At 35.8% G+C, this 25590-nt stretch overlaps 1 protein-coding gene across 8 annotated transcripts in view; it reads left to right on the top strand.

The window, feature by feature from the left end:
- Window positions 1-7592: 7592 nt before the first annotated feature.
- LOC141378611 (uncharacterized) overlaps window positions 7593-25590 on the top strand; it is a 167170-nt gene continuing 149172 nt past the window's right edge. For 2 of the 8 annotated variants that reach the window (XM_073928642.1, XM_073928648.1), the window contains exons 1-3: window positions 17801-17970; window positions 18042-18120; window positions 22430-23429. In XM_073928642.1, the coding sequence (XP_073784743.1) occupies window positions 18055-18120; window positions 22430-23429 (1066 nt within the window). In that variant the 5' untranslated portion in view covers window positions 17801-17970; window positions 18042-18054. The other 6 variants (XM_073928643.1, XM_073928646.1, XM_073928641.1 and 3 more) reach the window with 6 other exon arrangements.

Genomic DNA, 25590 nt, shown 5'->3' on the forward strand with positions numbered 1-25590 from the left:
TTTAGACCCGCTTTGATCTGATCTATTGGACTATATTTTAGTTTGTCAAAATAGCAACGCGCCAGCAATGTGCCTTAACACACTTCCTTTTTTGGACCAGAACGCTTATGGGCGCACATATGAGCGCTAATGCAGTTGCTATTTAAACAGCGTGCTGCAAAACATCAAAACTACTCTTGCGCTAAGCTGAAACTAGCAAACAACACTTACATCGCACCTTGCGTTGCATTGCGCTGGGTGTATGATAGGGCCCTTAGTGTTACTACTGCTTTTTGTGCATATAAAAATGTAAGAGCAATGCATTGTAATTAAAAAAGTATTCTATGTGGACTGCTGATAATGTCTTACATCCACATAATAAGGATTTGCTACAGTACATTTGCATCCTGTCATTATTTTCTTAATACACTTAAAAAAAAATGTGTGTAGCTTTATCACATGCATTTCCACTCAGTTGCATTATCTAAACTTATTTTAGGCAAATGTAACCCAAGAGTAAAATTCATTTTTAAGCAATGATGTCCGATCCCTTTCATTTGAATTACCTTGTGAATTGAACTTGCCTGGAGCACAATCTCAATCAAGTATGTCAATCACTTACTGTAATTTGGACAACCAGAAATGTCTGCTTATTATTGTTCAATCTTAACATCTTTATTAATGCTTACTTTTGACTGAGACTGATTTCAGGACACAAAGCCACAAACATTACCATTATTTTTTCTCACACTTCTGCAAGGCAAAAGTTTCAAACTTAGAAGCTTGCTTGAAACTCTTTGAAATCTTTAGATTAAGTGAAGACTAATCTCTAACAGCATAAACTGTAACAAACTCTAAGAATAAATTATTTTAACCTAAAACATTCAAGATAAATTTTACAACATTGTACATTTTTATTGTATTATGTCACCCTCTTATAATAGTAGTTATAATAATAATAATAATATTAATAATATTTCCTTACATTTATATAGCGCTTTTCTAGACACTCAAAGAGCTTCACACATTGTGGGGATCAACTCATCCACCACTAGTGTGCATCATCCACCAAGATGACACAACAGCAGCCAGACCACAGACCACACCCCAGCTGATTGGTGAAGAGGAGACCGAGAGATGAAACCAATTATAATACTGGGATAGTTAGGAGGCTAGTGATAATGGGATTTTTAATGACCACAAAGAAAGTGGCTCTCATCCAAAAGACAGTACTTGCTTAGCAGTATAGAGTCCCCTTCACTATACTGGGGCATTAGGACACACATAGAACGCAGGTTGACCTCACAAACACCACTTCCGGCAGCAACCCAGCCAGCTTTCCCATGTGGTCTCCAATCCAGGTACTGACCGGGCGCAACCATGTGAGAGTTGCAGAGAGCTAGCTGCCAGCTCTTAATGCAATGACATGCAAATCTTACTGCGTGCTACACATCTACTGCTGAAAAAGAAAAGAACATAATTTCTTCATCTTGTCATTTTTTTACAAGTTTAAATGGACTGAACAAATTAATTGACTTAAAGCTCAACGATTGTGTTGTCTCACAAGCAGTTTGACCAAGCAGGGTATTATTATTATCATTATGATTATTAGTTTTTTTTTTTTTTTTTGAGTGTTTTGAGAGGAAAAAACAATATTCTTGAAGCTGTTCATGACTTGAAATTATCCTTTAGCAACATTTCAAATATGCACAGGGGACAATGGACAGGTGGTAAAAGTAATAGCTCTCAGAAAAATCCCAGGCGCAAGTAATTTTGTTCTAAGAGGACATGAATGTATTTTACAAGATGAAGTTTCATAATTACTGTAATAACAACATGGCATGAACACACCTCATGCAGTCAGCTGGTCATTATCACAAAAAAGCAAAATAGCACCTGTTATGATTGTATGAAAAAGGAATGCGGGTGTCTGCGGTGCTATTTGAAAGACGGTAAAGTAGTGCAAGTTTTAATGACTTATTTCTAATTTTAATGCGCTGATATAATTTGACTGCTAAACAGTGCAACTGGCTAATCCGTATTGTGAATTCCAGGAAGTAGTTTAATAAGCATAATATGGAAACACTTTATTTTAATGGTGCCAATTAGACGTTCTTTTGACATAATCCCTTATGGCACCCTATAGCCTTAAGTCACCACATTGACTATTATTACTGTCATTTGTTAAATACATGTTAACTAGCAGTCATTAGAGTATTAATATGCTAATGCTTTATTCTGAGAAAAGACCAGGGATGGGTAGTATTTATGATACATGTATTTCAAAAACATATTTCAAATACAAAATAGTATTTTGGAATTTATATTTTATAGGGTTTATGAAAATGGGTTAATGTTTTGTATCATAATTCTTTAGTGTCTTATATTTTTGTATTTTAAAATACTGTAAACTACTTTGCAAAAAGTCTACATGTTGACATCATAAAAAAATGCAGCCTCTGATTGGTGCTTTCTCAGTTATTTGCCTAGGCTTGAGATCAGAACAGAAAATTAATTAAGCTGGTGGTCAATGCTTAGAGCAGGGGTGTCCAAACTTGGTCCTGGAAGGTCGGTGTCCTGCATGTTTTAGTTCCAGCCCCGATTCAACACACCTGAACTAGCTAATCAAGCTCTTTTAAAGCATACTAGAAACTTCCAGGGAGGTGTTGAGGGAAGTTGAAGCTAAACAGGACACCGGCCCTCTAGGATCATGGACACCCCTGGATTAGAGTACACTGTTAACCCTTACTGTAGATTATGCAGTAAATAACTGTAAAATAGTCAGTGTTTTGCTGTAATAAAAGGAAACAGTATTTTACTGTAAAAGGAGCAGGATTTGTATGAGATTTTGTAGTGCAAAGAATAAATTACAGTAATTTACTTTATGTACCCATTACAGATAGTTACTGTAATAATAAATGGTAAATTACTGCTCAACCATTATTACCCCATGTACTCTGATGCTTTATGTTGCTATATATATACTTTTATGTTTTTAACATTGAGTATCAGGAGTCAACCAATGTCAATGAGCTAATTAAAAGGTAAAGATATCGACGAGATACATTTAAAGGCAAAAATATTCACACAGAGCAATCAAATTATCACAAATATTTTTATAACTTCGTTTACTTTTCTATAATTAATCTAATTTGCCTAGTTTAGCATATAGTTAAGCGTTTAAATTGCACTTTAAGCTGAATATTAGTATTTTGCTAAATAACTAGTAAAATTGTGTTATTTAAAAAATATCTTAAACAGCATTTGTTTGGAAAACTTCAAATGAAGTGTAAAAGTGGCATTAACAGTATAGTATAAAGGCTTTCCTAAATAAATGTATTAATCAGGTTATTTTATTTATTTATTTATTTTTGATAACTACAGGTTTGGAACAACATGAGGATCAGATTATTTATTATTATTATTATTTTTTTTTTTTTGCTTTGGATGAAGTTTTTATATTTTTATTGTTTTTATTCAATGATATGTGCATGATTGTGATAAATGTAGGCAGTTCCTTTGAAAATATGCTATGTACCAGGGATTTCAAACTCCTTGAGGGCCGCAGCCCAGCAGAATTTAGTTCCAGCCCTGCTTCAACACACTACTTTTAGATTTAGTTTGATCAGGTGTGTTTAATTAGTATAGATGCACTGTTACTCTGTAGATTGTGCAGTAAATAACTGTAAAAAACAAGGATTTAGGCATCACCACACACTCCCACAGGCTGTCCGTCTTATTCTAAACACAAAGGTGTTAGAAAGAGTTTTTTAGAAAATGCTGGCCCTTTAAGAGAGCCAGGTGTTTGATTTGTTTACTGCTGAGTGTGCTCTATTCTTTGTCTATCAATTCAGATGTAGAGTCTGATATGTTTTAGGCTTTAAATAAGAATCTACGATGAGTAAGTAAAATGTGTTCAAATGTTTTTGAGGGTTTATAAAATAAGGCTGTGTTTTAAGTTATATTGTTGTTATCTTGAACTGTGTACTTGAAAGCTACATTGTTTGCTAGTTAGCCTCTCCTCATATAACTTCTTACATTACTTTTGTTTAAGTATATGTATTTATTGGATATTGCATACTGCCATAATGTACAGATGCTAAAAGTTGTATGTATCTTTCTGGCAACTAAGCCAAAATTAAATTCCATCCTCTCAGTAAGGTAACATGTGCACATCATCACAGGGAATCACAAAAACATGATACACATAGCCATCCACACACAAAAGCTCCACTGTCCGGTCCCAGGTTGTGAGTTTGTTGCTAAGTATTTTTCAGAGCTGTGTTTCCATCTATGAATTTATATTTGAAACAATAAAAAAGTTTGTTGTCATGAGATAATTATAACAATAAAAGATAGGATCCTTTGGTTTTTCGGTGTTGCCCACTTTATTTTTGTTTTCTATAATTATTTTAAACTTTTTGAGATTTGACAGAGCTTTTAATTATTTAAAACTTTAAAATTTAAAATAATTATTTTGTTTTTTGCTGTTCAGTTTTTTTTTTTTTTGCATGGTCAGCATTGAGGAGAGAGTAATACATTTCACTGCAGCACTTTGTTTGTGTGTTTGTGTGTTTATTGGATATGTGATTGTGATAAATGTTAGCAGTTGCTTTAAAAGTATGCTATAGGCGTGCTTAATCCTGTTCCTGGAGATCTACCTTCCTGCAGATTTCAGTTGCTATCCATATCAAACACACCTAAACCAATTAATTAGGACTTGAACACCACGTGATAATTACAGGCAGGTGTGTTTGATATGGGTAGCAACTGAAATCTGCAGGAACGTAGATCTCCAGGAACAGGATTAAGCACCCCTGCTATATGGGGGTCAAACTCCAAGTTACTGGAGAACTGCAGGGCAGCAGAGTTTAGTTCCCACCCTTCTTCAACATTACCTGTAGATTTCTAACGAGCCTTAATTAGTTTTATCAGGTGTGTTTAATTAAAGTTACAGCTTAAAGTCCCAGTCACACTGCACATCTCTCCCTTTAGACTTCCATTCATACGCATGTGAATGCTGCAGACCTGGAATGCAAGCTCATGTGACAAATTTTACAGTTTGCAGCATTGGAAAGTTCAAGCTTGGAGAACTCTGAACTGCGAAATCACATCATGTGATTGCTTGAGACTAATCAAAGATCAAACCATGACCTCTCTGAACAAAAATTATGGACCAGTTGCTTGCTTTTTAAATCTCTAAATATTTTGTTTAATCCCACTCCTTTTCGCAGAGCCATATGACAGAATTTTGCATGCTTAAACGTTAGTTTGACTGCAGCCTTTCTGTGCAGACCTGGGGCTCTCAGTAATATGTAAGATGATATTTATATCTGCTGATTTCTTAATTTTGTTATACATTTTCTGTTCTATATTTGTTTGCTGCCAAAACAATAAAATAAATTTGTCAGAATTTACAACTTAATTAATTGAAAGAATTAATAACTTCTAAATAAACTAATTAATTTTAGTAACACCTTGACATACTATTGTGTATTCAGTATAATGCTGTGTTGTAACACTACAGTACAGTAATTAACTGTACACAGTTTCCAGTTAGTTACCACTGCTGCTCTATTACAGTAATTAACTGGCAACACTGTTGCCAGCTACTCACTGCAATGGTTCAGTTACAGTAAACAACTGGCAACACTGTTGCCAGCCACTCACTGTAATGGTTCAGTTTCAGTAATTAACTGGCAACACTGTTGCCAGTTACTTACTGTAACCAAACTTTTACAGTGAGTAGCTGGCAACAGTGTTGCCAGTGTTCTTCTGTAAAAAAGCCTGGTAAGGTCTAACAGTGTATGAATGGAATTATGCACACATGACAACGAAAATATCACAAATGACAACAAAAGTCAACAATCATTGAAAAAAATAGTTTACTGCATAGTGCTAGGACCAGTAATATAAAATGGCAGTATGGTGAACAATTTGGCATCAGCAATTTTTGCTTAAGAAATTAGATGGAATAAAATATCAGTTTTTAAGAACAGGATGGGGAGTCGTAGTGCTGCTGATGGTGTACTGGTGCTAACTAAGGGGGTAAACTGAGACTCTTCCAGAACTTGAAAAAAATTGGAAGAATGAGTATACTGTACAAATAATTGTAGTTTAGGATGGATTGCTGATGCGATGCCAAGAAAATAAGACAAACAACATACAAATAAGGCAATTCCTACAATACTTCAATGGTTGTTTCAAATGCCAGTTAATGATCTGCGGATGCAGTGTACAGTTAATGAAGAGATGCCAAAATGGCACAATACAGTATATGAGACACATATTTGATGATACTCCAGTCTATTCAAATTGGTTAAAGACTCTTGACTCCATTTACACGACAGCAGCTGGATGTTTATCAAGAGTTTATTTGCAAAAACAGATAACTCCATTTTTTAGAGGTGTCATATTTTATGTTCAGTGTGCATTGAAAAGTACAATTGCAAAACTGGAGATTTTAGTCGTTTTCAGAAATCTTGTTTTTACATTAGGTAGCCTATTGAAGATTTCAATTGCAAAAAAAATAAAAACTATACATTTACAGAACAACAAAAATAAAATAACCTCTTCATATATCATCCTTTAAAAAAAAAAAGATTGTTGAAGTTTTACTGGCCACAAAATGGTTGAAAATACAATGAAGAGATATAATATATTCCAAATCATTATCTGCCTTAGATATTTTTTTTACAATGATTAAAGAGACACAGGACTCCAATACAGGAATTTCTGTATGAAAATTTTACAAAATTTATGCTTAAAGTAAAAGAGTAAGTCAATTTAACGGTGAAGGGATTGATCAAATGTCCCTATTAATTGAAGGTTTACAAAGAAATGTCATGCTTGCTTGTAAAAGTATTTTGTAGTATTTTCAAAATACATTATTTTATTTTGATACATTTCTGGCTGCTGTATTTTAGTAGTTTATTTGGATGCACGTAAAACTGAGGTATTAGGTATTTTATTATAAAATACATTTAAATGTGTTTTTGCCAATACCTGGAACATACTGTATTTTAATTCACATATATACATGAGTTTTACAGAGAAGTAATGCATCAAATAAGCACATACAAGAGAAAAAAAAATTACTAAAAAACAAACAACAAATAATATAAAATCACGTTAAGCAAATTAACAAAAGAAAACAACAGTAAAACTGAAGTATTTGGTATTTTATTATAAAATACATTTCAATATATTTTTGCCAATACCTGGAACATCCATCCACATTAATTTGCATATACTGTTCTGTTAATCTACCAAACTGAGGTTAAACTTGTCTACTGATGTTCTACTCAATCTCTAATGAGAGTTAGTTGACAAAATTACTTATACTGTGGAGAGCAATCAAAAAAAGTAAAGCACGCATTTCCTCTGCATCAAAGCAAGTAACACCTTTAATGAAGCCAGGTTATCCAGCCTTGTTTACAGTCTTGGACAGAAAATATGAGAATAACAGGTTTCAGATTTAAAGACTGGATCTAATTACTGTATAATCTGGAATAGGCATCTGCATATTGCTTAGGTAATGTATGCAAAAAATAAATAAATAAATAAGTAAATAAATAAAAATGTTAGCAGTCTCACAATATGCAGCAATGATTAAAGGCGGCAGGGAATATTACTGATGCCTGACGGAACAAGAACTGTTTCAAAGGAATATACTTACCAGCTTTGGGTTTTTTTTTAAATTTAAATGTAGAGCTGTGCTTCTCTAGATGAAGGTCAGAGTAACCACTGTATATCTAAAAAACCAAGCAAAAATAGATTTTTATCATAGTGTTTAAATTTAGAATAATGACAATTGTCTTTTGGCATGAGCTCAAGTTCATTGAGGTATGAGGAATTGGAAATGAGCAAACCGCAGGGCTAAATTTCAGTTCACCTCAGAGCACAAGACCTAAATTTACATTTTGCTCTCATCAAATATGCAACGGTTAGTCTTCCCAGCTAACAGGTGAACCCATTTATCTCTGAAATCTCTGTTTCGGTGTTTAACTTGCTACAGCGATGTTAGGTAATGAACGTCAGAAAGAAGATGAAACATTTAGCGTGTTCTAGACACTATGCAAATTTGTATTTGTTTTCTTCTCATCTTTTATACTAAAGCAGGTCACTAAAACCCAAATGCAGGCAACTGTACACAGTCAGTAGTTCTCACTGTACAGCAAGAAATAAACGATACCCTAGTCTAATGAATAAGTTAAAGCTTTGTTGTGCAATGGCGGTGGTTGAAACAGGACACTTTTTAAACATCTGATCCTCTTCCTGGGAATTAATTGTACCAAAGCAGCAACAGGCGAAGCGCCACCGAGCTCACCCATAAGAAACACTCTCATGAGGGAAGGAGCTCAGAAAGAGATCTCCTGGGATTTGCAGGTTCAACCAGTATATAAAGATAGGAGAGAAAACAAGCCAGTAAAGGACAGGAGATCCCAAGAGGGTTTACCTAATTTTCCATTTCACAGCTTTCTTTCTGGAAAGGATCCTTCATGTACAAATGAGACCGGACATAAACGGAATAGGCACTGCTGTACAGAGGCTCCATCAGCTCTTGCGAGACTTACAGTGGGAGCCAGTGCTCTGATGAGCAGCGCTATAGCACATCTCTGAGTGAAGAAAGCTTTCAGGCTGGGCTACAGCAAATCAGCCTGCTCTCCTGGGATGTGGGGAATGAGCTGAGAGGTGCCCACACAGGGAGACCCACAGACTGAAAGATAGTGAAGGAACAGAGCGACAATTTGGCTAAAAGGGAGTGTGTAGCACCAGTAAGCTGCCAGGAAGCAAGACAGGTGTGGATTTGGTACAACTCTGAAGCAGGTAAAACAAAACAATGCCACAGAAATTTGGTGGCTATCTTGTGAAAAATCATCAAATCCCATTTTAAATTCTAAAGGTTTGCACTATATATAGTGATCTTATTAATATATTCTTGCGTTTAAACTAATAATTGGGTGCAATGCACTTATTACATATATACATTTGTTCCCATTGCGTCACACTTTATTTTAATGGTCCGTTTATTGAATTTAACTTACATTGCATCTAAATGCCAACTAATTCTCATTAAATTGTAAGTAGTCTGTTAGGAAGGAGCAGGGGTTGGGGTTACGGTTAGTTTAAGTTCACATGCACTTGCACATTTTCTTATAGTCTGTTAAATGTCTGTTGAAGGAGCAGTATCAACATATTAAGCAGGCAGTCTACTAATACTCAAATGGACCATCAAAATAGTGTTACCTACCATTGTACTTCTCTTTTTCATTATCTGCATGTAATTACATATGTAATAAATTTCTTTAATTACATCTATAATTACACTGTTGACCCATCCCTTACACCTAATCCCACACCACCCATACCTTAACCCACTTATCACCAAACCTGTGCCTAACCCTTGTGCAAAACTATTTGAACACAATCAAGGTAATATTACATACAACTTGTATTGTATCATTAAGCAAAAAAAAAAAAGCTTTCTTTGCATGCCCAATGTTGACAATAAGAGTCAACAAAACAGTATTATTATCTTATATTCCTTTCATATATAAAGTTATATTAGTATTTGTTTCTACTGAAAGCATAAAAAATGAACCACTTATTTTAGCTGACTTCAGACACACATCCAAAAGTGGCTCTAAATACATTATTCAAGTTTCCTAGAAGCATTACATAAACATCACACCCCCTTCTGTCGGGGGATTAAGAGACTGCAGGCATAAAGCTCTTTCCCCGGGCTGCTGGATTGTTCCTCCATTGAATGCGCTGTGCTTTGCGGTACACCTGTTGCTCTGCCTCCAGGGGAAATCCAGCCCATGACTATTACCGCTGTCACTGACTGTCACTCTACAAAAATGACATGTGGCCATTAGTCCTTGTAAATTTATTAATTAGCCTGGTAAGCATATGGTAGACTAGGTTAGTGACAATGATGAAGATGATGATGATGATCTATGGTGACATAAAGGATATGTTAATTAATTGGTGGATGATTTAGTGATAATATTTTGACAGCATGATCACATGAGGAAAAGTGGCGAATTCACACACATTCATATGATTTAATATGTAAGAAAATTTGCAATTTTTAAAAGTTGGCATTGCCCCAAACTCGGCCCCTAACCTAACAGTCATGCGGGATAAGCAAATTGTAGTAAAATGTATGAATGAGATTGTACCAGTTAACACAAATTAGCCAAAACTATACAAATTGCCCCAAGATTAACCACAGAAAATAATAACTGGATGCACTTCTTTTTTTTAAACCAATTTTCCAAAAAGAAACATATTAAAACAATTAATTTTGTACATTTAAATATTTAAAGCAGTTTACAAAAAAAAACTTTACAGTATGTGTGTTTGTTGGAAATTCGCTGAATTTTTATTTATTTATTTTTTAATTACTTTAAATTAAAGTCACCATGAAACGGAAGTTAAGATTGTCCTACATTTCTGCAATTGTGATATATATCCGCTTGAAACGGTTCTGAAATGACAAACAAATATAAGGCAGTGGATGATTTAGTTTTTTTGGAACGAACTGAATTGATAAAAGATGGGGGTCACTAACAAAATAAAGAAAATCTGAGGAATGGACAAACAAAACCGAGACACACACTGATATACCCTGCTTAAAGCAGGGGTTCTCAACCCCTTTCACTTTGGGGACCACTTAATTTTGCAAAGATTTTTTGAAGGCCCACCGGTCTGACATTTTTTCTTAAACTGACTTTCTAGAGATAATCTACAGCTTTTATAAAAAAAACTAAATATATTATAAAACACAAACACACAGATTCAAAACATTTCATTTTGGATCTTCAGTTATGCTTTGCAATTGCAGATTATTTGGTCCTTTTCTTCAATGAATAAACCTGACTGGACAACAGATGGCAAAAAAAAAACAACAACTGCTGCTTTGAATTGGACTGACTACTATTCATCAATTAATCTACTATTTATATCCATTAAAAATAAGCAAAGAAATTTAAAATATAGTAAAAACACTCCAAAGCTGTTAAAACGCATCGATCTGAAGGTAGTTGGGTTTGCAGCTGGATGTTATTGGAGTTTGCTGTCAGGAACAGTAAACAGCTTTTTGCTACTAAAACATCACAGAGTCTCGATTGATCCTCCTGTACAGGCGCACGTCTGTTATAAAACGCTCACAGGACATTAATTTGGACAACTATGCTGTTATTTTAAAGGGTTCACACAAAGAGCATATATAGTTTGTGAATCAACAGACTTGTGCGACTCATCCAGTACAAGTCGCAGACGTGAGGCACGCGCAAACTCTACATTTGTATGATGATTTTTTTATACAGCTAAGAATGTAGTTGGTATGCTGCTATTGGACGTTTAAACAACAGTTAAGTCAGTATTTAACAGTTAGGCTGTTTTGCACCGAGTCTGAAGTAATCAATCATAGAAAATGCGAAAAACGCAAAAGGAGGGAAGATTATGGTATTTGATTAACGTTTATGAGGACAAAAAAAATGTTTACAAAATAATTACACATCGTTTATAACAAGAACTTTTATTCATTCATTCATCCTTTTTCTTTTCGGCTTAGTCCCTTTATTATTCTGGGGTCACCAAAGCGGAATGAACCGCCAAATTATACAGCACGTTTTACGTAGCAGATGCCCTTTCAGCTGCAACCCATCACTGGGAAACATCCATTCACATTCATTCACACACACACACTATGGACAATTTAGCTTACCCAGTTCACCTGTACCGCATGTCTTTGGACTGTGGGGGAAACTGGAACACCCGGAGGAAACCCACACCAAAGCAGGGGGAACATGCAAACACCACACAGAAACTCCAACTGACCCAGCCAAAGCTCCAACCAGCAACCTTGTTGCTGTGAGGTGACTGCACTACCTACTGCGCCACTGCGTCACCCCAAGAACTATTCTATACATATACAAATGAGAAAAGTATTGATTCTATGACGACTTCAAGGTTTGAGTTTTTGGTTTAAAAGTCTGGCAGATAGAAATGTTTGTGAATAAATGAAAAAATAAATATCTTGCTGTGAAGGATCAGTGGAGGTCAAATGCCCTTTTGAGCCTCAGAATGCAGATCTAAATGTGCTGATCTGCCCTTCCAGCAGATTAACTGATCAAGTGACTCAGTATTAGACTTTTAAAGCAGCATTTGACTGCACTCTTCTCGCTACTTAGAGTTTATTGAAATAAACCTGGAAGCGAGAATATCTGGAAGACAGATTTCTTGCTTCAGCACATTTATTCTCACATCTTCTGAGTTACCGATTTGAATATGGCTGTTCTAAAGCAGTCTCAATCTGCTTCCCCGTCTTATTCAGAACAGGTGATGTTCTGATGAAGTGGATTGAATATTATATCACTATGAAAAAGTTTTCCCACAATATTAAACACTGCCGCTGAATCTGCAGCATAAAACAGACAACATGACCCATAATCATCCTTAGGCTGTTAAAATAGGTTCATTTCAGCAAATCAGCAACAAAATGTAACAAATCAGTAACAACTGTTAAATGAATGGCTCTTAACTGTGCTGTCATATTTACTGTCTGTTTATTTACATTTTCATGTGCAAAATCAGCAATTTCATCAGAATTGTCAGACTATTTGATCAGACTGTAATTTGTAATGATTACTGAGACAAATGGCTAATGAACGTACAGAAAACTCTCTGCAAAATGTAAGCAGTGTTTGAGTAAAATTTTTGTAGACCTGTGTCTTGTCAAATTCTAGTAGTTTTACAATTTGAGACTGCAGGTAGCTTTCAACACACTGTCCTTACATATTATAATAGGCATTAATCAAGTGCCTGAATTATTACCATAATCAAACACCTAGGACTCGAAGCAGAGATATACTTTGATCCAAAGTGACGGCCTATCAGGGAGTCTCAGCGTCAGATCCCCCTCTTCGTATCTCCCCTGCTGTTAATGCTGGCTGCTGATGTGTTCATTTGTGTGCGATGGCGCTTAGAGATGTTTCCCTACCCAGCTGCAATGCCCCCATGGCATCATCCCATTCCCTCTGTATGTGAATCAGTGTATTCACCCATCACAATGAGCCGTGGAACAACAACAGGACTACACAGACCACATACTGTTGTGTTCTCCACTGGGGAGAAGCAAGTGACATGCTTGATATCACGTTACCAACACCATGTGCTTTAATCCAGCGCAAAGCCCAAAACAGCTTTGCTGGTCCAAAATAATACAAATATGAGAGATACTAAAATTCATATAAGTGCTGTAAATCTGATTATTTGCCCATTGGTTGCTTTGAAGGGGCTTTAATTAAGTTGTTATAAACTTTTTGACAGCGTTTTAGTGCAATGTGGTATAACATCCAAATTTGTAAAAATTCTTGTTGGTTAAAATAATTAAGAATAACATGAACTAAATAGAAAGGTAAATATATGTTTTTTGGGAATTATTTTTTTGTAATGTTTTAAACTATATACACTATGATTAAAAAGATACATTTGGTGCCTGTGAACAATTTACTTGTGGTTTTGAACAAGAATGCCAACAGCATCTGGCAAGTTTCTTCCAAGTGCCAAAAATGTCTAAATGGGACCATTAAAAAATTAAATGATTCAATGTATATACAGTAAATTATTTATTTGTGTGTTCTGTATATGTATTATGTATATATAAATACACATGAATGCATATGGTGGGTAGAACGATCGCCTCACAGAAAAAAGATTGCTGGTTCAAGCCTCGGCTGGGTCAGCTGGCATTTCTTTGTGGAGTTTGCATGTTCTCCCTGTGTTTGCGTTGGTTTCCTCAGGGTCCTCCACAAGTCCAAAGACATGTGGTATAGGTGATTTGGGTGAGCTAAAATTTTCTGTGTTGTATGTGTGTGAATAAGTGTGTATTAATAAGTCTTAGTGATGGGTTTCAACTGGAAGGGCATCTGCTGTGTAGAACATATGCTGGATAAGTTGATGGTTCATTCCACTGTGGCGACCCCATATTAATATACTGTAGGTACTAAGCTGAAAAAAAAAATGAAGGAATGAATGAATGCATATGTAACCCTCGGCTATAAAGATAATATAATAAAACCAGACTACGCCACCTAAGTTACTACCCAGGAACATGCATCTAAAAAACACTTGTTTGATTAACACAAAAAGTTACAACAATATGAAGGACCCTGCTGGTTCGTTTTTGATTAAAGACAGAGATGTAACAAAAAATACTAAATTTATTAAATTCACCATGGCATACTGAGCATTAAAAAAAAAAAAAAAAAAAATATATATATATATATATATATATATATATATATATATATATATATATATATATATATATATATATATATATATATATATATATATAATTATTTTTATTTTATTTTTTTATTAATTTTTTTTTAAGGTGCCAAGTTTGCGCAGTAGGTAGCACGGTCGCTTCAAAGCAAGAAGATTGCTGGTTCAAGCCTTGGCTGGGTCAGTTGGCTTTTCTGTATATACATACAGTACATAAGCTCACCGGCCACTTTATTAGGTACACCTGTCCAGCTGCTCGTTAACGCAAATTTCTAACCAGCCAATCACATAGCAGCAACTCAATGCATTTAGGCATGTAAACATGGTCAATACAATCTGCTGCAGTTTAAACCGAGCATCAGAATTGGGAAGAAGGTGATTAAAGTTTAATTTGAACGTGACATGGTTGTTAGTGCCGGATGGGCTGGTCTGAGTATTTGAGAAACTTCTGATCTACTGGGATTTTCACTCACAACCATCTCTAGCGTTTACAGAGAATGGTCAGAAAAAGAGAAAATATCCAGGGAGTGGTACAGTTCTGTGGTAGCAAAGAGGTCAGAGGAGAATGGCCAGATTCCAGTTGATAAAAAGACAACTGTAACTCAAATAACCACTCGTTACAACCAAGGTATGCAGAAGAGCATATGTGAATGCACAATACGTTGAACCTTAAGGCGGATGGGCTACAGCAGTAAATGACCGCACCGGGTGTCACTCCTGTCAGCTAAGAACTCACCAAATAGGCTCACCAAAACTGCACAATAGAAGATTGGTAAAATGTTGCCTGGTCTAATAAATGTCGAATTCTGCTGCGACATTTGGATGGTATGGTCAGAATTTGGTATCAACAGCATGGATCCATTCTGCCTTGCATGAAAGGTTCAGGCTTCTGCTAGTGATGGTGTAATGTGTAGGGGATATTTTGTGTGGGCAAGGCAAGGCAAGGCCACAGTGTACCCATCCTCTGATGGTTACTTCCAGCAGAATAAACTGCCATGTCATAAAGTGTGAATCATCTCAGACTGGTTTCTAAAACATGACAATGAGTTCACTGTACTCAAATGGCCTCTACAGTCAACAGAACTCAATCCAATAGAGCACCTTTAGGATGTGGTGGAACAGGAGATTTGCATCATGGGTGTGCAGTTGACAAATTCTCAGCAACTGTGTGAAACTGTCATTTCATTGTGGACCAAAATGTCTGAGGAATTTTTCCAGTATCTTGTTGACTCTATGACATGAAAGATTAAGGCAGTTCTGCTGGCAAAAGAGGGTCCAACCCGGTACTAGTACGGTGTACCTAATAAAGTGGTCCGGTGAGTGAGTGTGTATGTGTGTGTGTGTGTATATATATATATATATATATATATATATATATATATATATATATATGATATTCACAAATATAAAATATATATATTAATTGTTTTTGCATTGTTTTTCTCATTTGTTCAGAAGCAGAGCAAACTTGTGATCATTCAGGTTTACAACCCCTTAATTAATACATATACAGTAACGCATGTCAGTAACCAAGATCAAGGGTAACGAGTCCAAGAAACTAATGCTATGAGAACTAATGTTTGAAAATTATTGTATGAAAACGAATGCTTATAATATTAATTTTCTAAATTAGCAACACACCAACTCATCGCAGATGGTCTGCAATGACTTGACAGTCTCACGTCACAAGCAATTTCCCCGACAGAGGCAACGGCTTGAGTCTTTCTCTATTTTCCATATGAATCCTCAGGTCAGGGCAAAATCCATGACTGTTCAGCCTCCTCTGATGATGGCAATCAGTCAATATGGAGAGACACATCCAATACTGCCCAGCTGCTCTTCAGAGACAGGTCAGCTGTTAGTACTATTCCCCTCCCTGTTTCAACACAGATAAAGCAGGAGCCACAGAAAACAAAGGCAATGAATGTAGTTTTCTTTTTTCACAGGAAGTGTTTTATGGCTCTCTTGCTTTTTCTCCCATTGGGTGTTTCGGCTGTTGAGCTAAAGCACAAGAGAATAAGATAATGAGTTTTGCTGCTGGAGCTGGATAGGGAAATTAGGGTGGTTTGCATACGTTTTTGTTTAAAGTGCATGAGCTTAATGTCCACTGTTCCCACTTGTTTAGGGTTTCGTGCCTTCCAGTAATGATACTCTAATAAAAAACTAAATGAATTATTGTAATTTTTTGAGGCAACTGAAATAGACCGTGCCATTGACTAAACGGAACAACCAAAAGTCAAAATGCCTGCCATCATGTCATCCAGGTGATTGCTGCACACTGGTGGTGGTTGAGTATGGAGCCAGATCAGTCTGAAAAATAATACATTTACTAAATGCAATTCATAGATCCACAACAAAATTCACATTTGTAAAATCTAATTTGTAAATTCAAAACATGATTCAAAAATACACAAATCCAATTCGAAAATACACAAATTCAATTCGTAAATTTAAAACACGATTCATAAATTCAAAACACGATTAGGAAATACACAAATCTAATTCAGAAATTCAAAACACAATTCAAAAGCACGTAAATCCCATTTGTACATTCAAAACCTGATTCGAAAATAAGCAAATCCATTTCGTTAATTTGAAACCTGATTCATAAACACACAAATCCAATTTGTGAATTCAAAACACGATTCGTAGACACAAATCAAATTCTTAAATTAAAAACACAATTTAAAAATACAGAAATCCAGTTTATTTGGTGAAAACATTAATAGTTTTTATATTTTGTGAATTTTGTGAATAGTTTGTGAATTTACGAATTATGTTTACAGATTTACTAATTAGATTTTGTAAATGTGAATTGTGATGTGCATGTATGAATTTCAATTTGTAAATGTATTATTTTTGAGACTGATCTGGCTCCATAGTTAAGCAGATTTTCACTCAAATGTGTAAAGTGCTTCAATTGCATTGAAAAGCACTAGCCTATAAATCCAATGAATTACTGTTATCAAATAAATACATCTCCTTATAGGAAACTAATGTGTGTAATGTATCAATTTAGTATTACATAAAAATAATTAAATATGTGATAATAGTTTTATTTATAAGCAGATAATTATCAGAAGTCGATGATTATATATGCTGTCTTTTATTTCCTCTGCTGAAACTTGTAGACCTTGGGTGAAGGATGGGTTTTTAAGATTACACAATTATCATCCAACTTTTGGAGTACTTTCTGACAGCTGCCATGGAAATGACAACCACACTTTAGATACATTTGCCCTTGTTTTGGACAGCAGTTATAGGAGACAAGTTCACTTTAACATTAGTATGCTGTTGAAACCGGTTGAACAACAATGGCCGCTGTTTTGCTATTAAATAATTAAAAAACACCAGCTGATACGGCTTGTAAAGAGTTAACACTTACCATGTCAGGCTGTGAATAAGAGAAGTTTTTTCAGAGCTCAGTATTTTCGGAATGTCAAACTTCGAATGGATAACTACAGTAATAAGCTTTGAGCAAATGAGTAACAGGTAAGCTGAAGTGCTTAAAAACTTTCTCAGAGTGGCGTGGTCACCGGATAATAGTGGCAGCTCATGAATAATTGAATTAAAGGTGAGCAGACAGAAGTTGGTCGGGCTGGCAGTGCTGCATTTTGGATTCCGACGTCACTTGATGCTGCGACTGCGTTTAAGTTTGTCTCGCGCTAACACTTTTGAACAGCTCTTTAGGCGAGTTTGCGATTGTAATATGTAAAACCGCGCGATACGTTTGTGTAACAGCGTGTTTATGTTTTCCACAGCTTGAAATGAGACATGCGTTCAAACTTGCGGCTCAGAGGCTGGAGGGGCTCTTACCAGTCGACACCCAACATTAATGAGGTAAGAGAGAGTTCAGAAGTCTTGTTTTGATAGAAGTCTGTATCGAAGCCTACTTGTTTATGTTTATTATAACATACATATAGGTCTACATACATACATACATACATACATACATACATACATAAATATGTTGATTGAAAAGTTATGAAAGCAGGGAAAACAACAGATTGACACAAAATGTATTTTATTTTTTATTAATTAACTTGATATAGCCTTGCTTATTAACTAATGAGTTATTTATTCGAAAAAAATTCAAGGAAGAATATTCATTCATTCATTTTCTTGTCGGCTCAGTCATTTTATTAATCCAGGGTCGCCACAATGGAATGAACCACCAACAGCGGATGCCCTTTCAGCCGCAACCTATCTCTGGGAAACATCCACACACTCATTCATACACATACTCATACACTATAGACAATTTAGCCTACCCAATTCACCTGTACCACGTCTTTGGACTGTGGGGGAAACCGGAGTACCCAGACGAAACCCACGTGAACTCAAGAACTCCAGAGAACATGCAAACTCCACACAGAAATGCCAACTGAGCCGAGCCGAGGTTCGACCCAGCTACCTTCTTGCTGTGAGGCGACAGCATTACCTACTGCGCCACTGCGTCGCCCTCAAGGAAGAATATATAGTAATGAATTTATTCAGGACCAATAAAAATTTATCATGTTAATATTGATAATGGCTAGTAAAAAATATATATAATGTGTCAGCTCCTCAAAATATCACACCATTTATTTATTTATTTAAGAGAACAGTTAACCTTGCTTTATTTAACCTAAAACATTATCTACTACAAGTTAATTTCCATTAAACATACACTATCGGTCAAGTTATTTTTTTTTCAAGAAAATTATTTTGTTCATCAAGGCAACATTTATTAAACGTAAAAAAATTGTTAAATTGTTACATATTTAAGTATGGCGTGGTGGCGCAGTGGGTAGCGATGTCGCCTCACAGCAAGAAGGTCCCTGGTTCGAGCCTTGGCTAGGTCAGTTGGCATTTCTGTGTGGAATTTGCATGTTCTCCTCGTGTTCATGTGGGTTTTCTTCGGATGCTTCGGTTTCCCCCACAGTCCAAAGATATGTGCTATAGGTAAAATTATCCATAGTGTATGGATGTGATTGAGAGTGTATGAGTGATGGGTTGCAGCTGGAAGGGGATACACAGTATAAAACATACTGTATGCTGGATTAGTTGGGGGTTCATTTCACTGTGGCAACCCCAGATTAGTAAAGGGACATAGCCGAAAAGAAAATGAATGAATGAATGTTAATTATTTATTAAAATTTAAAATAACTGTTTTCTTATTGCATGTAGTATCAAATGAAATTATTACTTGTCATTGTTGCTTTTATTATAAATCCCATTAATAATAATAATAATAATAATAATAGTGGTTTCTATTTTTAGGTTTACCTGTTAATTGACAGTAAATGTGCAATGTTTAACTATGATTAAACTGTACATATGCTTATCAGTTGTTGTAAATGTGCAGAAATCTTTGCAATATTCCTGGTTGCCACTGATACTATTACTATTCCATGGTTTAAAAAAATAAAAAATAAATAAAACAACAACACTAATGTCTAACATGTTGTGTCTGTCTTTTAGCCTCAGGGTGAAATTCATATTTATGGATGGGGTAATAAAAGACCAAAAACCATCACAGTTGTATTCATAGCACCTTCAGAGGAGGATTGTAGCCTGAAGACACTTTTTGCATTGCATGTGGGGATGTTACTGTTTTGAATTAAGGCAATGTTCCAGGTTAAATAAAAGATAATCTCAAGATAATACAAGCTCTGAATTACTATTAGTAGTGACAGCGCTTTATTACTCAGTTTACACAATGATTTATCTCAAAAACTTCCTTGCATTTCTATGCTGGATATAAGTAATGCTATACTTAATATGAATGGATATTGGCACGTTTAAACCAATAAAGTTAAAAATTCTTGACAAACTAGTGCTACATTTCCTAAAAGCATCGTAATCTTAAGTAGATTGTATAAATGATCGTCCAACAGATCTTAATGTTAGGGCCTGTTTCCCAAAAGCATCGTAACTGAAGTAGCACTTGAAAATTGCTTTTCGTAGCACTTGAAGATCTACAAGTACTCTGGAGTAATCATCAAAGCTCTATGTGCATTACACATTACACATTTCAAGTGCAGTCCCAATGCAGACAGCATATATATGACTATATAACATATATATAAAATTGCAGATAATATATATATATATATATATATCTATATATATATATATATATATATATATATATATAACATATACACAATATTGACAACATATATGCACATTTTTGATAAAGCAGAACATAAACTTATGGAAAGTGAGTATATATGTACGTTGACATTTATGTAAATTCTATGTACTGCCCTACATCAAATTTCTTTATGTGTTGTGATCATAATAAATAAATAATACTAATAAAAAATAATAAAGGTTTTGTACTTTATTTTAGTCTTTTTTTAAATGAATTTATGAATTAAAGAATAAAAAGTGCAGAAAACAAACAAAAATAGAAATACAAATCTAAATCTAATGATTTGTTTCAAAACTATTTCTAAATTCAGTTCTATTTCCAGCAAATGAATAAATGAACAGTAATAACAAAGTGTGGTAAAAAAAACGGAGTTATATCCAAATACACATACGCTGAGCCCCATATGGTCCAAAACCTGACAGGCGGACAAATCTAAGCTTGTTTTTATTAAAACGGTCACACTTTACAATAAGGTTCATTAGTTAATGTTAATTAATGCATTTACTAACATGAACAAACAATGAACAATACATTTACTACTGTATATGTTCATGTTAACGTTAGTTAATGAAAATACAGTATAGTTCATTGTTAGTTCATTTTAACTCATGGTGCATTAACTAATGTTAACAAGCATGGACTTGGATGTTAATAAGGCATTAGTAAATGTTCAATTATGATTAATAAATGCTGTACATGTGTTGTTCATGATTAGTTCATGTTAGTAAATGCATTAACTTATGAACTTTATTGTAAAGTGTTACCATTAAAACAAATATAAATATGCATATAATAAATAATACTGCTACTAATAATAACATTATACAAAAGCAAATTGTCATGAATAAACTGAATAAAAACAAGGTGAAGAAGGCACGAAGGCAGTGGTTTTTATATTTATGTAGAAAATATTTGTTTTGAAAAATGTTATTCATTTAATTAAATTTCATTTGTAAATATATTTGTGTATTGCTGTACATCCTGGGTGTATTAAGTAATGTGTAAGGGAGGCGCACAACTAACACGCTCTGCGCTGGACTTTAGACCTGCTGTCAGCTGGTCTATTGTGCAGTCTATTTTAGTTCTTCAAAATAGCAACATGCCAACAATGTGCCTTAACACGCCTCTTATCTAGACCAGTACACCCATGAGTCCACAAAGTGGCACAAATGGATTTGCTATTTAAACAACATTGTGGAAAATGGGAAAATTAGTGTTGTGTTGGTCTGAAACTAGCAACACATAGGAACACGTCTTGCGCCTTTTTGCGCCGGATGTATGATAGGGCCCAAGAAGTTAAAATAGGATTAAAAAAAAAATATATATATATATGCTTGAAAGACTGGAGGAAATAGGGATAAAAATAAAAAAAGTCAGTAACTTGAATTTCTTATGCAAAACATTGGGTTCTATTTTAACAATCTAGGCACAAAGTCTAAAGTGCATAGCGCAAAAGCATTAAGGGCATGTCTGAATCCACTTTTACTATTTTAAGGACGGTTGTGTTGGTCTAAAAATACCAACATTTGGGCATCGTTGCATTTATTAGACGTAATATTACACTACCAAATAATGTATTATGCATAGCAGAACATACTTTTACTTTGAGCTTGCTTTTCTTTCTCTACTTTTCTTTATCTTCCTTCTTTTGGGCTCTGGAAACATGTCGTTTGGATGACATTTCATTTCAAATTAAAATTCGCTTAAGATTAAGATTAAGAAGAGTGATGCTATATTACTTAAGACTTTAACTTTAAGATTTTTTTTTTCGGGTTTATATTGAACCTGAGCAATTTGGAGAGATATGTGGATTTATGTGCATGAGCTATATTGCTTGTTGAACGGGCTGGCACTGGTCCCAGTTCAAATACTGGTGTAAATAAAATATTCATTAATTAATATAAATTAAATGATTTTCCCAACTATAGATGAATCTATTATATTTAGCCAATAATTTCTTTGATATTTTAAAAAAGCTTAAGTTTTACACTAATGTTTTATTTATTACAGGTGGTGGATAATGAATATTCCTGGCACCTTCACCAAAATGCTGTGACACCATGGAGGAGTCTGAGGACCAGATGGGAGGACCCAGTGAGAGGAAGACGAACTCCCCCGTTTTTATCATTTGATGAACCATGTAGATCAGAGCACACATCTAGTCCTTTTTTATTCTTGGGTCGGACTCGCAGTGTTCCTGAAGCTCTCCATTGCTTTAGTAGGCCCCCATTACAATCAAGTTTCTCCTCTGTAACCATCACTGCCCGGAGTTTGTCTCCTAAAAGGGATTGTACGGCTTACTCAAGCTCAACATTTCGCCCTCTAAACATGCCTGACAGACTGCCCTCTTTCAGGCCTCGCAGTGAATATAAAACAGTACACACCTTTGATGAGACTGTAGTTTCTCCGAGATGTGGAGCGGTCGCAGTGACTGTGACCGAGTGCAGAGAACAACATTGCGCTAGTAAAGACCAGAATTCCCAAATTTCACCATCGCACTACAACAGCTACTCAGAGAATGAAGAGCAAACAGACTTTTCGTCCCCTTTAATACACCATATCTTTCGCTCCTGTGCCCATCTGGAGCTCCTTCCACCCCAGCTGTTCAGATCCACTCTGTACATTGACAAATCCCTCTCAATCCCTCTTGGACAGACTATGTATAGATCCACTCTGTCCCTTTCCCTCAGAAAACCATCTTTTACTAAGACTCTGAAGAAACCCAGGACAATGTTTCAGCCTAAAAGGTCTTACAGCAACTGGGACATGGCAAACGCTGGCATTGATGGAACAGAAAGGCTATCCCAGCACCTGAAGGATGGTGGTGGTGCCTTTAGGAGTAATGCTGGCTCTGGCTCCGACATGCTGCGTTCCACTTTAACATCATTGCCATTCAGAACAAGGTGCCACTCATCTTCTGCCGCCTTCACACTGAATGGAAAGGCTAATGATGTCTTAGGGCCTCCGCAGAGCAATCTAAGAGCCAGACAGGCATTCAGCAAGCCATCAGGTACCTATATCACCTCCCTGCTCCTCAGCAGTCATGCAAATATCCATCCTCTCTCTCTTTCTCTCACTCTCGCTCTCTTGCTGTTTCTCTTATTTATTCTGTAGCAATGCTGCAACATTACTTTCGGACACACCACGTGATATCTTAGCCTGTGTGGTTTCATTTCAACATCTCCTACTCTGGTTGCACACCTTCTGATTGGTGGCTCATGAATTGTTAATGAGACGGCCTCCCCTCAAGCTCCTCGTTGATGGCAATGCATTGTCTAAAAGACTAAAAATGGCTTTGTGAAAACAAAAGAATGCACCTGGAAAGTTTCGCTCTAGGGGAGCGTTCCATTGGTTTGCAAATTCAAGTGGGTCAGACGAATGTCACATCAAATAGGCCTGCTGACACAAATGCGCAATATAAGCACATTTTGACATTGTTTTTGATAAAGATGCATGGTTTGACACACAGAGATGGACAGAAATTTCATTGTAGGACATTTGTTGTAAGGTAGGATTTTGCATTGTAATAGGGAGGTTGCTGGTTCGAGTCCCATCTGGACCTGTAGGCATTTTTGTGTGGAGTTCGCATGTTTCTTCCTGTATTTGCATGGATTTCCTCAGGTTGCTTCAGTTTCCCTCACAGTCCAGAGACATGTGGTATAGGTGAATTGGATAAACTAAATTGGCTGTAGTGCATGAGTGTGTGTGGATGAGTGTGTATGGGTGTTTTCCAGTACTGGGTTGAGGCTGAATTGACATCCGCTGCATAAAACATGTGCTGGAATAGTTTGACCTCTCTGGCAACCTCTGAAATAGAGACTAAGCCAAAGGAAAAAGAATGAATGAAGAGGGAGATTTTTAATTTTGGAATAATGAGATAGTTTTCGAATAAACCCAATAGTGGATTGTAGGATTTTCAATGGCTATTGTCTGTTTCCACCCAAGGATGCAAACTAGACTCATGCGGAAAAGTAAAATATTGCATAAAGCATTTGTGATTAATGCACAGTTTTCATCCAATGAGTCAAAGAGAACAAAATGATCACTTCCTGATAAACTACACCAAATATCAAAAAGAAACATGGAATTTGCATTTGTAGGAGAATTCACTGTGGGCCTTTTTTCTAATAAATTACTTGCACCCCAGAAGACAAAGATGAAATGCGATGAATGCGTTTGGAGGCTCGAGACTACTCATTGAGAGCACAGATGCTCAAGACAGTTCTGAGTAGAAATAATACCAAAGCATTTTGATGACAAACTTTGGCTTAGGGGTTTTAGAATGATCAAAGCAACATTTCAGATGTTGTGCAATAGAGTTGGGTCAATAGACATAATGATGCTGAGCCGGCATCGCGATTCCTTACCCCACCGTCACAGCAGCAACCCGCTCACAAAAAATACATACTTAGGCCCCGTTTACACTAAAATGTCCTAGTGTTAAAATGGCATTTTAGAACTAAAACTATCCACGTCCACACTGGCGTTTTACCTAGCTTTTCTGAACAGATCTCCAAATCTCTGCTGAAAACACACATGACGTGACAACGCGCACATTCTGGCATGCTCTGCAGTGTATGTGCAGCACACATCTGAGCTCCAGGCAGACAACGGGTCCTTTGAGCAAAAAACCCCAGACAGCAGTGCAGGTCAAACAGTTTGTCAAAGGTGTACTGCTGGATCGCATCTCACTATAGTTATTAAAGGTGATATTTAATTAATCCTGTCTTCATCTAGTGACTCTTCAGTCTTTTGAATCTTTCACAACATGTCACAGCGTCAGTACATTGCTTCAATCTTTCGCTTTCATGCTTGTACTTAGTCATTTTAGTGAAAACCTCAGATAATGTTGGTTGGTTCCTGTTGGTTGTGTACCTTTTTACCAACCAAGTTTGTCGAAACCATTATAACGACACAGATTAATCACACTGCCTATTCATGCCAGAGTCCCGCGGAAAAAGTGATTGACAGGTGGCAATTTGTGTTTAACTTATCTTTATGTATTTATGATTTGGTTATGGGACGCAGGTCAGGTAGTTCGTTATTATAAATTAATTAATTATTCTATGATGACGATGCCATCGTTTCACATTAGACCTCGTACGATGCCAAATTATTCGACATCGCCTAACCCTATTGTGCAATGCGGTCAGACTATTGGTTAGTTTGTC

This window comes from Danio rerio, chromosome 17 (genome assembly GCF_049306965.1).
Source record: "Danio rerio strain Tuebingen ecotype United States chromosome 17, GRCz12tu, whole genome shotgun sequence".
In the NCBI taxonomy this organism is placed as follows: domain Eukaryota; kingdom Metazoa; phylum Chordata; class Actinopteri; order Cypriniformes; family Danionidae; genus Danio; species Danio rerio.